Source organism: Amblyraja radiata, chromosome 32, assembly GCF_010909765.2.
Source record: "Amblyraja radiata isolate CabotCenter1 chromosome 32, sAmbRad1.1.pri, whole genome shotgun sequence".
In the NCBI taxonomy this organism is placed as follows: Eukaryota; Metazoa; Chordata; class Chondrichthyes; order Rajiformes; family Rajidae; genus Amblyraja; species Amblyraja radiata.
The window spans coordinates 4,847,560-4,866,292 of NC_045987.1; the positions used below are offsets into that span (position 1 = coordinate 4,847,560).

The 18,733-nt window shown below is 44.3% G+C and overlaps 1 protein-coding gene across 8 annotated transcripts in view; it reads left to right on the top strand.

The window, feature by feature from the left end:
• astn2 (astrotactin 2) overlaps window positions 1-18,733 on the top strand; it is an 823,694-nt gene that overhangs the window by 475,048 nt on the left and 329,913 nt on the right. For all 8 annotated transcript variants that reach the window (XM_033048879.1, XM_033048880.1, XM_033048881.1 and 5 more), the window contains one exon: window positions 2,477-2,742. In XM_033048879.1, the coding sequence (XP_032904770.1) occupies window positions 2,477-2,742 (266 nt within the window). The remainder of the gene's footprint in view (window positions 1-2,476; window positions 2,743-18,733) is intronic.

The following is an 18,733-nucleotide window of genomic DNA, read 5'->3' on the forward strand; positions in this document are numbered from 1 at the left end:
TATGTTTCAATGAGATACCCTCTCATCCTTCTAAACTCCAGAGTGTACAAGCCCAGCCGCTCCATTCTCTCAGCATATGACAGTCCCGCCATCCCGGGAATTAACCTTGTAAACCTACCTCAATAGCAAGAATGTCCTTCCTCAAATTAGGGGACCAAAACTGCACACAATGCTCCAGGTGTGGTCTCACTAGGGCCCTGTACAACTGCAGAAGGACTTGATGGTCCGAAATGGCCTAATTCTGCACCTATCACTTATGGCCTCATGAGCTTTCTGGGTGTGATGGTCTCACTCCAACCTGCTTCGATTGCAGGCACTGCTGCGGGAATTTGAGTCGGAGGAGAGGAGACCAGAACATCATTGCATATATTAAGTTGCAGGTATCTCCAAATGCACAACAGCATGAAAAGCTTGGCTCATGATCAGAACTCCCCATTGTTTTAGCGATGGAACTCTGGCTGTGATCTTGGCAAAATCCTTCAAGGGGAACAGAAAAAAAAGAGTATTCACCAACAACATCAGCAACCCCTCAACCTCCAAATCCCACACTTTGAATTTTGCTTTCATTTTGCTGCCTGCAATTTATACACACATGTTCAAGAAGGAACTGCAGATGCTGGAAAATCGAAGGTAGACAAAAATGCTGGAGAAACTCAGCGGGTGAGGCAGCGTCTATGGAGCGAAGGAATAGGTGACGTTTCGGGTTGAGATTCATCTTCATATTGAAGAAGGGTCTCGACCCGAAACGTCACCTATTCCTTCGCTCCATGGACGTTGCCTCAGCCGCTGACTTTCTCCAGCATTTTTGTCTACCTTCGTGTAAAATCAGTTCTGTTGGTAAATTGGTACGTCACCATTTCCCAGTCATGTCACCATGTCTGCTTATTTAGTGCACTGCTCGCAATACACAACGTTCTCGGCTGAGTAAGTTTTACTGCTACAGCTTTACTTAATGTGCTCACAACCTTGCAGTTTGTCATAATTCAGGTCACTACAGTCGGTTGGATGCCCCGTGGTTTTTCTCCGTGTTCAGAAGTGTAAAATCTGAAATATATCCATGATCTGCATATCCATGATAGTCTAAACTAAACTAGACTCAACCAAGCAGCTGCCTCACAGTGTCAGAGACCCAGGTTTGATCCTGACATCGGGTGCTGTCTGTGTGGAGTTTATACTTTCTACCTCTGGCTGCTTGGGCTTCCTCCGGATTCGCCGATTTCCACCCACATCCCAAAGATGTGCGGGATTGAAGATTAATTGACCTCTGTAAATAGCCCCTAGAGTGGAGGAAGTGGATGAGAAAGTGGGATTACTTAAAGCCCTGTCCCACGGTACGAGTTCATTCCAAGAGCTCTCCCGAGTTAAAAAAAAATCAAACTCGTGGTAAGCACGGAGAAGGAATGTAGCGGGTACGTCGGAGCTCGGGGGCGTCTCTTAGCGCTAACGGCAGGTACTCGGGAAGACTCGCTAACAGCAGGTAAGCACGGGAAAACTCATGAAGATTTTTCAACACGATGAAAAATGTCCACGAGAGCCCCGAGTGCCGACGAGCGGCCATTACTGTAAATCTCCGAGTTTGAATCGGGGCAAACTCGGGAGAACTCTTGGAATGAGCTTGTACCGTGGGACAGGGCTATTAAACTAGTGAGAATGAGTGATCAATGGTTGGCATGTCCTTTGGCTTAGTTTATTTTAGTATATTATTGTCCCGTGTACTGAGGTACAGCGAAAAGCTTTTGTTTGCGTGCTAGCCAGTCAGCGGAAAGATAACACATGATTGCAATCAAGCCGTCCAGTGCAGATATAATGAATGAATGAATGAATGAATGAAAGAATGATACTTTATTATATGAAGGATAAAGGGTCCAACATTTAGTGCAGGATATAACAATGAAGTCTATAATTTGCTTAAAAAAGATCTCCAGTGATGTATATTGGACTAATCATCTTGATTACTACAGGTGTCAGGGGTTATGGGGAGAAGGCAGGAGAATGGGGTTGGGAGGGAGAGATAGTTCAGCCATGATTGAATGGCGGAGTGGACTAGATGGGCCGAATGGCCTAATTCTCCTCCTATTCCTTATGACCAGGATGAGAGGACCATTCAGTTGCCTGATAACAACTGGAAAGACACAAAAAGCTGGAGTAACTCAGCGGGACAGGCAGCATCCCTGGAGAGAAGGAATGGGTGACGTTTCGGGCCAAGAGTCAAGACTCTCAAGAGTGTTTTATTGTCATATGTCCTGGATGGGACAATGAAATTCTTACTTGCTGCAGCACAACAGAATATGTAAACATAGTACATAACGGGGAAGAGAACAAAAAAGATGACCCTTCCTCAGACAGCTGGGAAGATACTGAAGGGCCTGTTTCCATATTGTATTTTTCAGTCGCCCAATACATTGAATTCCTCACCGTGTTCGACAATCCATTTGCCGTGACATTTGTTCTTTTTTTTTTATTTGTAAACTTTCAGAAACAACTGAACTGGGAAACAAGAAGATCATCAAATCGGTCCCCTTCATTTCCTACCTGTCGAGTTTGCTGGGATCCCAGATGCTGTCCGATGAGCAACCGATAACCGGCGTGGAGATTGAGTGCGAGGAGAAAGGGCAGTGTCCTTCGACATGCCACCTCTGCCATCGGCAAGGCAAGGACCAGGCCAGTCCAACTCCTGTACTGCTGGAGATCACCAATATTATCCCACTCTACCACTTGATCGAGACCAACATCACCAGAGAGGTAAGTGCAGTGGCCCAGTACCAACCCCACCCTTTCCTCTACAGAATTTATTCATCAGTTCATAGGAGAACCCGTACTACTCAAACCAGGCTACTGCAGTCTCTACATCTATCACCGAGCTATAATTCTTGTCAGTGTTGATTCGCACAGAAAACACTCAAGGGCCTGTCCCACTAACGCGGGGGCCAGGGAAAGCGGGGGAGCGCTGTCTGAAATTCACACCCGCGATGAACAGGAAGGTCAAAGACGACTTGCACAGTGTACGGTAAGTCCTTTAGAGAGAGGGGGTGGGGGGGGGGGAGAGAAGGAGTGGAGACACTTTTAAGAAGCCAGTCAACTTTTAATAAAGTTTAGCGGGCATTTAACATTACCGGTCGGTTTTCCTTTTCCAATGAGCCAATTAAAATGCCCGGTCAGGAAAGGAGATTGCCTACGGCTGCCCTCGAGTTTGAGTCGAGCGCAAACTCTTCTAAACTCGCAAATTAGTTCGCCGTAGTGGGACGGGCCCTTTAGGGTTTAATTCCAAGGCGCGTCTTTCATTTTTTTAATATATAAATTTAAAAGTTCAAAAGCTTAAAAGTGATAGGAGCAGAATTAGGCCATTCAGCCCATCAAGTCAACCGCCATTCAATCATGGCTGATCTATCTCTCTCTCTCTCTCTCCTAACTCCATTCTCCTGCCTTCTCCCCATAACCCCTTACGCCCGTACTGATCACGAATCTATCTATCACTGCCATAAGAATATCCATTGACAGCCTTCTGCGACAATTAATTTCACAGATTCACCACACTTTGACTAAATAAATTGCTCCTCATCTCCTTCCTAAAAGAACGTCCACGATTTCTGAGGCTGGTCCTGGACTCTCCCACTGGTGGAGACATCCTCTCCATATCCACCAGGCCTTAATTTAGCTCAACTTAAACAAGTAACTTCACTCAAGCACATTTCACAAACAATCACAAGTGTGCTTGAAGATAGATGATGGTTCTATTTTAAAGGCTGTGAATGAATTCTGAGGAATGTTCAAATCATGAACATGGTACATGGAACGAAGAACATGGTAAAATCTGGTGCTGCAGATGTTGCTGTCAGTATGGAAGTCAGTCAGGATGGAATTAGGATTTGTTCTCCCAATTCAATCTTCATCAGGATGAAATTCAGAAATACACCGAATGCAGAAATTCATAAACATTGGCAATCTTTTATTCTTTGATGTCCATGCGGGATTGGTAAAATACCTGAACTCCTTTTAGCCATTGTAACTATCAGTACTGTTTTCTCGTTCAATCAACGTGCTGCTGTCTGAACTATTTTAAAGAAGCTAACGGAATCAAGGCATATGGGGAGAAGGCAGGAACAGAGTAGTGATTTTGGATGATCAGCCATGATCTTATAGAATGGCGGTGTTGGCTCGAAGGGCCGAATGACCTACACCCACACCCATTTTCTATATTTCCTTGTTTCTAAGTGCATCTATGTCACCTTTTCAATTAAAGTTGGTAGGTTTTAAGTTTTGTGATTTTCTTATTTATGTACTGTCACATTACCCCAGTATTAAATTGAGCGTCATAGATAAGGTTGACAATGTTGTGACCAATGTTTGCAAACCATGTGAATAGCAGTTCTGATTAACGCAATATTTTGCAAACTGTGAATTTGTAATAAAAGAGCCTTGTTAAGGAAAGTAAAAACATAATAGTATTAACTTGATACTGGGCTAAAGTTTTAGTTAACTATCATGTCCATCGAAGAGAGAAGAATGTACTTTAGTAAATCAGACTAGTCGGGGGTTTGTAATCAATGTCCTGATTTCACATGAGAATATTTATGCCGGCTCCCAGTTCTGTATTATTACTGGTTCGTTTGTGATCCTCGATTTCAAAGAAAAAAAAACTTTATTTTGTATTGGAAACGTAATTAACGTTTTATGATGTCCAGAAATTGGTAAGATGATTGGTACACTTTTGCAAAGCCAACCTTCATAAGTTCGGGGAGCAGAATTAGGCCATTCGGCCCATCGAGTCTACTCCGCCATTCAATCATGGCTGATCTACATCTCCCTCTCAACCTCATTCACCTGCCTTTCCCCCCCCCCCCCATAACCCCTGACACCCTTGCCAATCAATTATGAGAATTGAAATGCGAATACACCTTTGTTAACTTGGACGAGGCTGTCAATATTTTGTTTATATCTTGATAATTCCATCTAAGTAATTTATAGATAAACAATTGAAAGACTGAGAAATATGTTCTTTGGCATCTGTGTTAAATGTGGTGGATATAAATGAAATTTGCTTCTGAAATTTGCTTCTTATAAAATTCTTAAGGGGTTGGACAGGCTAGTTGCAGGAAGTTTTCCCCGATGTTGGAGAAGTCCAGAACAAGGGGTCACAGTTTAAGGATAAGGGGGAAATCTTTTAGGACCGAGATGAGAAAATAATTTTTCACACAGAGAGTGGTGAATCTCTGGAATTCTTTGCCACAGAAGGTAGTTGAGGCCAGTTCATTGGCTATATTTAAGAGGGAGTTGGATGTGGCCCTTGTGGCTAAAGGGATCAGGAGGTATGGAGAGACTGCAGGTACAGGATACTGAGTTGGATGATCAGCCATGATCATATTGAATGGCGGTGCAGGCTGGAAGGGCCGAATGGCGTACTCCTGCACCTATTGTCTATGTTTCTATGAAATTTTGTTCCATTGCATTCCAATGGAGCTATATTTTGGAATTGGGATACAATGTAGCTGCTGCCTTGTTGTTCCTTAAATACAAATTCCTGAGGATGGAATTCAATCCACAGGTGCTCATAAAGTTCACACATTTCAATGTGATTTACGCGCATTTATAGCAATGGTAAAATGTTCAGTTCGATCAGAAAGACCCGAATGTGTCCTTTTTACGATGGAAATGCGCTGTGCATGTCTCATTCATACCTTGAATGAGAAAAATATTATCAGGAATGACACTAGGAAAGAGCTATAAACACAAAGTAACAGAAGGTGGCGAATCTGTGGAATTCATTACCACATAAGGCTGTGGAGGCCAAGTCAATGGATATTTTTCAGCAGAGTTAGATAGATTATTGATTAGTTACGGGTGTCACGGGTTATGGGGGGGGGGGGGGGGAGGCAGGAGAATGGGGTTAGGTGGGAGAGAGAGATCAGCCATGATGGCAGAGCAGACTTGTTGGGCTGATGGGAAAAACATTTTCAGATGAGAAAAACATTTTTCACACAGAGTGGTGAAGGTAGTTGAGGCCAGTTCATTGGCTATATTTAAGAGGGAGTTAGATGTGGCCCTTGTGGCTAACGGGATCAGGGGGTATGGAGAGAAGGCAGGTACAGGATACTGAGTTGGATGATCAGCCATGATCATATTGAATGGCGGTGCAGGCTCGAAGGGCCGAATGGCCTACTCCTGCACCTATTTTCTATGTTTCTATGATGGGCTGAATGGCTTAATTCTGCTCGTATCACTTATGAACGTATGACCCCATTTTCCTGTTAACTTCAGGCATCTGATGTTGTTGCTTCTTGATTATAAGCCGCGATTAGGAGTGCCAAATACTCCCTTTCCCAATTGATCCATTGTGGCATGAGCCACTGCTGTTAGTTGGGTGTCGATTCAACGTTCTATTATTGCTGCTTGCCTTGGTCAATAACATCCAGTTAGTTGTTTAAGAATGAACTGCAGATGCTGGAAAATCGAAGGTAGACAAAAATGCTGGAGAAACTCAGCGGGTGAGGCAGTATCTATGGGGCGAAGGAAATAGGCAACGTTTCGGCCCGAAACGTTGCCTATTTCCTTCGCTCCATAGATGCTGCCTCACCCGCTGAGTTTCTGCAGCATTTTTTGTCTAGCATCCAGTTAGTTACTGGATTAAAAGCCATGATCACCAGTTTACTCTGTTTCTCACTGTGAAACACGATTGGCAAGCAAAGACTGAAAGTTTAAAACAAAGAGAAAAATGAGGTGTGAGGATGTTGATTCAAGGACTGATTTAAAGTGACTCTAAACTTGGATTTTTAAATATGGAGGTTTTAAAGGAAAATAAGAAATGGAAGGAGAGACAAGGGACTGTAGGGGTTGAGCATTTTTTTTAATGTTATTTTTAAAAATGTAATGGAGATGGGATAGAAACAGGCCTTTCAGCACACTGAGTGGATGCAGACCATCACAATCGGTCTTTGTTGTCCCACTCTCTTATCCACGAGGGGAATTCAATGAGCCTACAAACTCGCACGTCCTTGGGGTGCCCGGAACACCCGGAGGAAACCCACGCAGCCACAGAGAGAACATGCAAACTCCACACAGGCAGCACCCCAGGTCAAGATCGAACTCAGGTCTCTGGCACTGTTATGCTGCAGCTGGATGTGCTGGCTCTGGAGAGGGTCCAGAGCAGGTTTACAAGAATGATCCCAGGAATGGGTCCAGTGGTTCCCAACCTTTTTTAGCTCATGGCCCAATTGGGATCTTTTATTTTTTCTGTGCCCCCCCCCCCCTGACATTATTGGTGGGAAAAAAGTACTTCAATATTATAATACCTTCCATAAAAATATCAGTGTCTATTAATTGCACATGTATTCTCTTTTCTATTTCACAAACATCAAAAGTATTTCAACTACATAGATTTAAATGTATTAGAACTGAAATTTAGGAGGCAGCAGGGTGGTAGCTCTATGGCCCCCTTCATTGAACCTGTGGCCCCCTAAGTCCCCAAAATTTTCTGTGGCCCCCCTAGAAGAATGACGGGGGACTCATTGAAACGTACAGAAGAGTGAAAGGCCTGGATAGAGCGGATGTGGAGAGGATGTTTCCACTAATAGGAGAGTCTGGGACTAGAGGTCATAGCCTTAGAATTAAAGGACGTTCTTTTAGGAAGGAGACGAGGAGAAATTTATTTAGTCGGAGGGTGGTGAATCTGTGGAATTCTTTGCCACAAAAGGCTGTTGAGGCCAAGTCAGTGGATATTTTTAAGGCATAGATAGATTTTTCATTAGTATGTGTGTCAGAGATTATGGGGAGAAGGCAGGAGAATGGGGTTAGGAGGGAGAGATAGATCAGCCATGATTGAATGGTGGAGTAGAATTAATGGGCCTAATTCTACTCCTACCACTTATGACCTCATGAGCAGTTCTACCAGCTGCACCACCATGCTACCTGAGCAAAAGACAACCTGGTCAGATTAATGGACGGCCCCGACTCCTAACGCCATTTTATCCATGTCCTTCCTCAGTTGCTGTCTGACCCGCTGAGTTCCTCCTGCAGTTTGTGTATTGCAATGTTAGTAAAAAGCAGAAAACATCGGAAAAGAGGCTTGATTCAAGATAATTAAGTTTCTGTTGTCTAATTTGTGTGTGTTTTAAGGACACTGACAGTGAATGGTTTATTCACTAATTTGGTTTGACATTTTATTGCGCTGAAAATTAAAATGATGAAAATAAATCTAACTTTGCACGGCCTTGACCGATAACTCTATGTCAATGTTTTGGCTGGAATAATTTTACTCTTTCCCAAAAACCATTAATAACCATAATGTCACTTTCTCCTTGAGATTATTTAACATGTTGAACTGAGTTGATTTAATTAGTTGGAAAAATAATGAAACACAACATGAATGGACGCACGTGGTGATCTATGCTCTTGGGCTCTGTGTTTCAAATCCTTCAATACTTTTCAATGTTATTACTTTCGTTTGGAGATACAATGAGGAAACAGGCCCTTCGGCCCACCAGGTCCACGCCGACCAGCCATCCCCGCATGCTAACACTACCCAATAACACTTAAGGGACAATCTTACATTTACATCAAGCCAATTCACCTACAAACCTGTACGTCTTTTAAATAGTCCTGTAGTTTAGTTTAGTTTAGAGATACAGCACGGAAACAGGCCCTTCGGCCCACCGGGTCCACGCCAACCAGCCATCCCCGCACATTAACACTATCCTACACACACTAGGGACATTTTTTACATTTACCAAGTCAATTCACCTACAAACCTGTGCGTCTTTGGAATGCGGGAAGAAACCGAAGATCTCGGAGAAAACCCACGCAGGTCACGGGGAGAACGTACAAACTCTGTACAGACCGCACCTGTAGTCGGGAATTACCCCTGGTCTCCGGCGCTGCATTCATTGTAAGACAGCAACTCTACCGCTGCGCCACCGTGATCACCCTAGTGTTAGACCTTTAGTCGAAAGAGGGCTAAATTTGTGAGTAATAATGTACTTAAAAGTAACCCAAGGTATTTAAAAAAAAAACATATTAATCAACTTAACAATTTGATTCTTGATTAGGACGGGTGTCGGGGGTTATGGGGAGAAGGCAGGAGAATGGGGTTCAGAGGTAAAGATAGATCAGCCAGGATAGAATGGCGGAGTAGTCTTGATGGAGCGAATGGCCTAATTCTACTCCTATCACTTATGAACTTATTAACTCCTAAAATTGTAATTAAAGAAATGATGTACACATCATAAAAATATTAGGGCATCCCGTAAAATGACATTTAACACGTCAGAAATTAATTCCGTTGTGTTATATTTCAGAATATTTTTTTAACAATGTGATTCAGCACGAGATGTAAACTTTATGTTGAGTCATAGTTTGTAACTTTTTGACCTTGCAGTGTTTGGGAATCGATGTCTGAATATGTTTGCGCTGTCTCCAGCTGACAGACTTATCACTGTAACTGGCCATCTCAGGGCTATTCTCCATAGAGCCTGCAGAGCATTTTAGATATTCAAAACTGCCAGATATTTTTTTTTAAGCTGTGGAGAAAACATTGATCAATAACCTAATATGAAATCAGAGAATTGCCTAAATGAATTAGTGATGTCTTGAAATGCTGTTTGCCCTTGTCAAGGCAGCCACGTCATTATGTACAAAAAGTTAAAAAATATATGAAGAACACAAAGGGAAAGTGCAGTCAACATCAAAGTCTGTGATTGGCATCATTGTTTTAATGAGTATATAGAGTTTAGGGTGGCACGATGTCGCAGCGGTAGAGTTGCTGCCTTACAGCGCCAGTGACCCAGGTTGGATCCTGACTACGGGTGCTGTCAGTACGGAGTTTGTACGTTCACCCTGTGACCACGTTGGCTTCCTCCGGCTGCTCTGGTTTCCAAAGACACACATGTTTGTAGGCTAATTGGCTTGGTAAAATTGAAAATTGTCGCTAGTGTGTGTGTGTAGGATAGTGTTAGTGTGCGGGATCACTGGTCGTCGCGAACTCGGTGGGCCGAAGGGCCTATTTCCGCGCTGCACCTCTAAACTAAACTATAGTGAGTATCCTGAACAGTTTTATAATGCAGGAAATAGGAGCAGGAACAGACAATGTGGGCTCTTGAGACACCTCTACCATTTAACACCATTTTCCTGCTTGGCCTTTATTGCCTTTGATGTCGCTGTAGGCCAACAAGTCTAAATCAGCCTTGAATATTTATTGACTCCATATCCACTGCTCCGACGGTAGAGAATTCCAAAGATTCACAATCTCCTAATAAAAGTGAATTCCTCCTGATAAAAGTCTAAGGTGGCCAAACTTTTACTCAAACAACATGGCCTGTAGTCTAGACAATCCATCAAGACAAACAGTGCCCCAGAGTCACACAGCATGCAAACCGGCCCCTCGGCCCAACTTGCCCATGCCGACTTATGTTGTCTCAAATCGGGATTTGCTATCACCTCCATCCCTACTTTGAAGATACAGCAACAATGTGTTAATTATAATTCATTTCATTCTTAAATGTCTCAAAAATGCTGCTCAAATGTTGATGTTCTTTTCCTGTGTGCCTCAGTGTATGTTGGGACATTCCAAATTACTAATGAAACAAATAAAATATTTCAAGCACGTGTAGACATCCAGGCACAATCTTGAGGAACTCAGTTAATTGTTATTGGCAGCAGCCTGTCGGCAGCGTGTCCGTTTTTTTCCAACTTTTAAAATTTTTTTAGTATGTTTAAAAGTCTGTTTTAATGTTTCTTTGTGTGTTATGTGTGGGGGGGTAAGGGGGAAACCGTTTCGTCGGCCTCCTCCATGGAGAGGCGACTTTTTTCAGGTCGCCTCCCCCGTGGCCTAACAGCAAGGATCGGCGCGGACTTTCCCGGAGACGCGCCCGGAGCTTCAGCGGCGGGCGCAGCGTGGACTCTCGGCGCGGAGCGGGTGAGACCTCGCTGGAGGGGAGCGCTCCGTTACGCTGGCCCGCGGCAGCCGGCAGTCTGAAGCCGCAGTCTGCAGAACTCCAGCTGGTGCGGCGTCTACAGCCCGGGATCCCTCGTGGAGGACCCGGGGGGACGAAGAAGCTTCCACCGCCGGCCCGCAGCCGTCTTCTACCGCGGGTGCGGCATGGACTTACCATCACCCCTGGAGGGGAGCTTCGACCGCTGGCCCTGCAGACTGCGGTGTTTCCGGCTGCGGCACGGCAGGTACTTTAAAACTTTGACCGCCGGCCTGCGGCCTACACCAGCCTGAAGCCGCGGTCTCTGGTTGGGAAGAGCCGATCCTGGACTCACCTTGACTTTGACTTTGTCCCTTACCATCTGGACGCCCGCAGCAACGGCTGTGGAGGGTGGAGGTCCCGACCACGGGGGAAAATGGAGGAGGACTGACCAAGCTCTGTGCCTTCCACCACAGTGATGAATGCTGTGGTGGATGTTTGTGTAAAATTTTTATTGTGATTGTGTTCTTTATTACTGTAATGCAGTGTGTCTGTATTCACCAAACTTCTGAATTCTCTGGGGTGGAACCCTCTCCAAGACAGACGTGAAGCTCACCGTTTGGCCTGTTTTTAGAAAATGTTAAATGGTCAGCTCGACATAGATTACAAGACCTACACCAAACCCAAACCAATTAGGAGCAGACGAGGGCATTCGATCTAATTTGTGATCCCAGCTACAAAGACAGATGTGTACAGCAATTCGTTCTTCCCCCGCACAATTAAAGCATGGAATAATCTCCACCCAACTATAGTTACCCAACCAGATGCAACTAAATTTAAAGTAGCTCTTTCTTCCCAATAACCCTTTCTGGCTTAAGTCCTCCCTCCACCACCTCCAGTTTAAATTCCATTTGGAATATTTTGGAGGACCAAGAAACCAAGAACCAAGATGATCCACATCAGAATCTCATTCTTCTGAACTCCTCTATTTTGTTTTTTTCTCCTAGCTTATGCAGAAGGGAAAAAAATGTAATTATTTAAACCACAACACTAGCGAACACCACAGGTTCCATTTCAGATTTACTTCCTCCTATCTCTTCAATCAACTTAAATTTGGCAGAGTTGTGTTTCTACAGACAGAAGTGTGGAGAATATATATATTTTTTTAAATTATTTGCAGATGGCACATTGGGATTTAGGAGGAAAATACCCTAAGCAACATAAACATATTTAATACTTAAAAATAACAGCTAAATCACAGTGTTAAATCATATGTGTGGAGGATTTCATCTCAGGAACTGTAGTTTGTTGTGCAATGTACATCGCTTGGTTCATTTAGTTTATAGTTTAGTGTTAGTTTAGAGATAGAGTGCAGAAGCAGGCCCTTCGGCCCACCGAGTCCATGCCGACCAACGATCACTCGTACATAAGCACTATGCTACACACCTGGGACATTTTACAGAAGCCAAATAACCCTCAAACCTGTACGTCTTTGGAGTGTGGGAAGAAACCAGAGCACCCGGAGAAAACCCGCATGGTCACGGGGAGAATGTACAAACTCCGTACCGACAACACCCGTATTCAGGATCGAACCCGGGTCTCTAGCTCTGGAAGGCAGTAGCTCTACCGCTGCGCCACCGTGCCGCCCTTGGACTTGATACTTTAGAGATACAGCACGGAAACAGACCCCACGGCCCACCGCGTCCGCACCGACGAATGATCATCCCGCGCGTCGACATTAAACTTCCCCCTTTGTATCTATGCCCTCTAGTGTCGGGGATTCCCAAGGTTCTGTGGCCACCCTATCTAAGCCTCTCATAACTTTATATACTTCCAATAAGTCTCCCCTCAACCACCGATGTTCTGGAGGAAACAATCCAAGTCTATCCAACCTCTTCCTGTTGCTAAAACCCAGTAATCCAGGCCCCATGCTGGTAAACCTTCTCCTCTGCACCCTCTCCAAAGCCTCCACATCTTCCACGTAATGGGGCGACCAGAACTGCACACGATAGACCAATAAGCAAAGTCCGAAACATGTTCCCGATGTTGGGGGAGTCCAGAACCAGGGGCCACACAGTTTAAGAATAAGGGGTAAGCCATTTTAGAACGGAGACGAGGAAACACTTTTTCTCACAGAGAGTTGTGAGTCAGTGGAATTCTCTGCCTCAGAGGGCGGTGGAGGCCGGTTCTCTGGATACTTTCAAGAGAGAGCTAGATAGGGCTCTTAACGATAGTGGAGTCGGGGGATATGGGGAGAAGGCAGGAACGGGTTACTGATTGGGGATGATCAGCCATGATCACATTGAATGGCGGTGCTGGCTCGAAGGGCCGAATGGCCTACTCCTGCACCTGTTGTCTATTGTCTATTGATAGAGCTGCATTTGTTTGTGAGTGATGCTGGAAACATACCGCAAAGGGTTAATTGGCTTGATTTCATTGTGAGTTGTCCTTAGTGTGTGTAGGATAGTGTTAATGTGCTGGGATCGATGGTCGGGGCGGACTGAGTGGGCCTGTTTCCACGTTGTATCTCTCAAGTAAACTAAACTGAACTATTACCGGAAAGGAAATAATGGCATCATCATCGCAAGTTCTGGAAGTGATAATTAGAAATGTCAAACATTTCCTTTTCTTTGAATTGGTCCCGGAATAATCAGAAATATGAAACACTGTTGAGAAGTCATTTGTTTTAAATAGAACTTTGGGTGGAGATATTATCTCATTATTTTTTTTTTTTACTTTGACAATGAATATTCTGAACAGCGAGGGCAAGTCTTACACCAGTGATCCTCTTACCTGCTAAACATGGGCCAATATATAACATTTAAAAGAAAAACTATTTCCATCGGGTGAATAAAACTTCTTTAAAGTTACCAAATGAAAAATGTCAATCAGAGCAGACTGAATCTGGGACATGTGCTTTGAATTGGAGACTACTTTTTAAATATAAATTAGTGGAAAAAACATCTTTGCATTAAAAGAACAACTAATATTTTCATAAAATATCAGGGACTCAGGTTTGATTGACTAAATAATGCTTTTAAAAACCACATAACTATGAACTAATATTTTGATAGCTTACTGAAGGTTTAAATACATTTAATCAAATCAAAGTGTGTCTGTAACGGTCTGTACCTAAAATTAAGTCATATGACCTCAAAATGTTGCCGGGACTCCAAGGTCTGAGCTGTGGGGAGAGGTTGAGCAGTCTGGGACTCTATTCCTTGCAGCGCTGCAGAAAGATGGGTGATCTTATAGAGGTGTAAAATTATGAGAGGAATAGATCGGGTAGACGCACAGTCTCTTGCCCAGAGTGAATCAAGGTCCAGAGGACATAGGATGTTTCCACTAGTGGAATTGTCTCGGACCAGAGGTCATAGCCTCAGAAGTAAAAGGCTCTCTTTTAAAAAGGAGGTGAGGAGGAACTTCTTTAGTCAGAGGGTGGTGAATCTGTGGAACTCATTGCCACAGAGAGCTGTGGAGGCCAAGTTAGTGGATATCTTTAAGGCAGAGATGGACAAACTCTTGACTAGAACGGGTGTCGAGGGTTGTGGGAAGAAGGCAGCAAAATAGGATTAGGAGGCAGAGATCAGGCAGAGTGGACTCGATGGGCCAAATGGCCTGATTTTACTCCTATAACCTGTGAACTTGTTTTTAAGGTGAAGGGGAAAAGATTTAATAGGAATCTGAGCGTGGAACATTTTCACACAGAGGGTGGTGGGTGTATGTTCTAACAGATCCCACTTCATCTCTCTCCACAACCACACCTCTGCTACAGCCACAGTCACTCAAGGCGTTCCCCAAGGCTCCGTACTCGGCCCCCTCCTCTTCATCATCTACATCCTCCCCCTTGGTCAGATACTCCGCCACTTCAACCTGGACTTCCACTGTTACGCCGATGACACCCAGATCTACCTCGGCACCAAATCCCCCCACAACCCCCCCCCCCCCTCTCCCATATCAACTCCTGTTTGTCAGCTATAAAAACCTGGATGCAACATAACTTCCTCAAACTCAACAGCGATAAGACAGAATTCCTCCTCATAGGCTCCAAAGCCACACTCAGCAAACTCAATAACCCCACTCTCACCATCGATGGAACCACTGTCTCCCCATCTCCCCAGGCCCGCAACCTTGGCGTGATCTTTGATTCCACCCTCTCCCTTGAGCCTCACATCCGCCATGTCATTAAAACCTCCTTCTTTCATCTCCGCAACATCGCCAAACTCAGACACTCTCTCACACCTCCCGCTGCTGAAAGACTCATCCATGCCTTCATCTCCTCCCGACTGGACTATTGCAACTCACTTCTCCTTGGCATCAGCTCCACTTACATCAACCGACTCCAACTGGTCCAGAACGCAGCCGCCCGACTCATCACCCACACCAAATCCTGGCATCACATCACTCCAGTCCTCAAAAAACTTCACTGGCTTCCCATCTCCCACCGGATCACCTACAAAATCCTGGTCCTCACCTTCAAAGCCCTCCACCATCTGGCCCCCCCATATCTCACTGACCTCCTCTCCCCCTACCAACCCTCACGGTCCCTCAGATCCACATCAGCCGGTCTCCTCTCCATCCACAAGTCCAACCTCCGCAGTTTTGGGGACAGAGCCTTCTCCAGGGCAGTTCCCAGGCTCTGGAACTCCCTCCCCAACTGATCCGCTATTCCGTGTCCCTCACCATCTTCCAGTCCCGCCTCAAGACCCATCTCTTCACCTCTGCTTATCCTTAGCCCCACGTCCCCCTCCCTTTTCATCTGTGCATTAATTGCCTCATATTGTGTTTTGAATTGAATTCTGTCTTTACTTTGTGTACTAGTCATGTCTCTACTATTTATTTCATTCCCCTTGCATGTTTTTCCTCTACCTGCTAAATTTTTGTAATGTGTCCTTGAGACTCTTGAAAGGCGCCCATAAATAAAATTTATTATTATTATTATTATGGAACGGGTTGCCAGAGGAGGTAGTTGAGGCTGGGACTATCCCAATGTTTCAGAAACAGTTGGACAGGTACATGGACTGGGCACGTTTGGAAGGATATGTGCCAAACGCAGGCAGGTGGGACTAGTGTAGATGGGACATATTGGACGGTGTTTGGGCAAGTTGAGCCGAAGGGCCTGTTTCCACGCTGTATCAAACTCTCTCTTGCACACATCCAGTGAATTGACATCCACTGGCTTCTGTGGCAGAGAATTCCACAGATTCACAACTGTCTGGCTGAAAAAGTTTTTCCTCATCTCAGTCCTAAATGGCCTATCTCTTACTCTTAAACTGGTACCCCTGGTTCTGGACTCCCCCAACATGGGGAACATTTTTCCTGTATCTAGCCTGTCCAATCCCTTAAGAATGTTATATGTTTCTATAAGATACCCTCTCGTCCTTCTAAACCTGTAACCATTTAACCTTGTGAATTGCCTTACTGAAGTTGATGTAGACAACATGCACAGTTCTTCCCCCCCCCCCCCCCTCCCCATCAATCGCCTTTACCAGCTTCTCAAAATTAATTAAATCAGGTTTGCCGGACACGACCTGCCCCACACAAAGCCACGCTGACAGTCTGCAATTAGCCTGTTCCCTTCCAAAGACTATTAAAGCTGTGCTGTTGTCTGAGTGCCCAGGACAACATGACATAATATCCCGTGCAACACTCTACAAGAGATCATATCATCAGTGCAAGCATGTTTTACAACCAAATGAGCCCAGTCCAATTCCCAAAGCTAACTCTTGGACCTGGATGTGGTTGCAAGTGCATTCCACTCTCGTAATCGCGTTTCATCTGCGCAACACAGAGAACAAAACTCGTTCCACGTGTCTGAATATCTCACCCCACGTTTAAACAAAACTTGAGATATTTGCATAAACTTCTATGATCAGTACATTCTACCATAATCCTACCGCAATTAGAGAGCAGTCCTGAACTACTATCTACCTCATTGGTGACCTTTGGACTATCTTTGATCTGTCTTTGCTGGCTTTATCTTGCATTTAACGTTATCCCCTTATCATGTATCTGTACACTGTGAAGGGCTCGATTGTAATCATTTGTTGTCGTTCCGCTGACTGGTTAGCACGCAACAAAGGCTTTTCACTGTACCTCGGTACACGTGACAATAAACTAAACTCAACTAGGATTCCACAGAAAACATCACTGGTGAGACTTTGCAACCACAACGTGGCCATTTAAAAAATTAATTTGTTGCATTTTTTAATTTAAAATCTTCTTGCAAGAGAACAGGACTATTTTGGGTCAAGACCCTACTTCACTGAAGAAAGCTTTCGACCCTAATCGTCACCTATTCCCTTTCTCCAGAGATGCTGCCTGCAATGCTGAGTTACTCCAGCATTTTGTGTCTACCTTCGGTGTAAACCAGCATCTGCAGTTCCTTCCTACTTGCCACAAGATAGTGGCGCAGCGGTAGAGTTGCTGCCTCACAGCGCCAGAGACCCAGGTTCGATCCTGACTACGGGTCCCACTGAACATTCATTGCCAGAGACTCATTTTAGAAATGAGACAAGGCATCATGCTCACTTCCTCAAAATGGGAAAGTACTGTTCATTTCAGAGTAAGACCTAGTACAGTAGAAATTATTGATACAAGCCAAATCATCTAGCTTTCTGCTTCCAAAAACAATCTAAATTTCCTATCAATATAGTTTTAATTTAATAGAAACCTGAGGGGTAACTTTTTCCCGCGAAGGGTGGTGGGTATATGGAGATAGTTGTGGCAGGTACTATCGCAACATTTAAGAAACATTTAGACAGGTACATCGATAGGACAGGTTTAGAGGGATAAGGGCCAAATGCAGGTAGGTGGGACTAATGTAGATGAGACATGTTGGCCAGTGTGGGCAAGTTGGGTTTCAATGCTGTAAGACTCTACGACTCTGACACTATGCCTTTCAGTATTTATTATCCGTGTTACTACCCACTTAGTCAAAGCAATACAGTCAGAAACTATCAGGATGTAAGTCTATTCTCTGGAAAAGCATTTACTAAATGTATTGCTGTCATCATTGTGCTGTTTTTATGATTCATTGTAAATCAATCCTGTCAGTTTCACAACTTGAAAGCTCTCTCCTGTTGAGCCATTTGTTCGAGTTAGTATTTTATATTAACATTAGTATATTGAAAGACATATTCTAGAGTGACACATCAGAGAGCGTTTAGAGATACAGCGCGGCAACAGGCCCTTCGGCCCACTGAGTCCGCGCCGACCAGCGATCCCCGCACATTAACACACACCCGGCACAATTCACATTTATACCAAGTCAAGTTCCCTACACACCTGCACGTCTTTGGAGTGTGGGAGGAAACCGAAGATCTCGGAGCAAACCCACGCAGGTCACAGGGAGAGCGTGCAAACTCCGTACAGACAGCACCTGTGGCCAGGATCGAACCCGGGTCCCCGGTGCTGCAAGAGCTGTAAGACACCAACTCTACCGCTGCACCACCGTGCCATCCTGAAACAAATTTCGAATTTATTGAAACTAGTACAGAAAAAGCTAGTCATCTCCTCAAACCTATTATGTTCATTGAGATCCTGCCAATTAACAACAGGGAATTTAAAAAGATTTTAATTTTTATGAACTATATTTTTTCCTTACACTGACCAAAGTTGTACAACATTTTCAAGTTGCAGTTTAACTTGTAGTAAGCATTATCTTCCCAGCAGGGAAATAGTCTGCTGAGTCTAGTATAGTTCACGCAACTTTGAAACATCTGCTTGGTGGTAAAATGAAATTCCACTGCTTGTCGTACATTTTCTTTCATTTATTAATTTGACCACTTGTCAAGCAATATAAAAAGACAAATAACAAAGGCAGTCAATAAAGT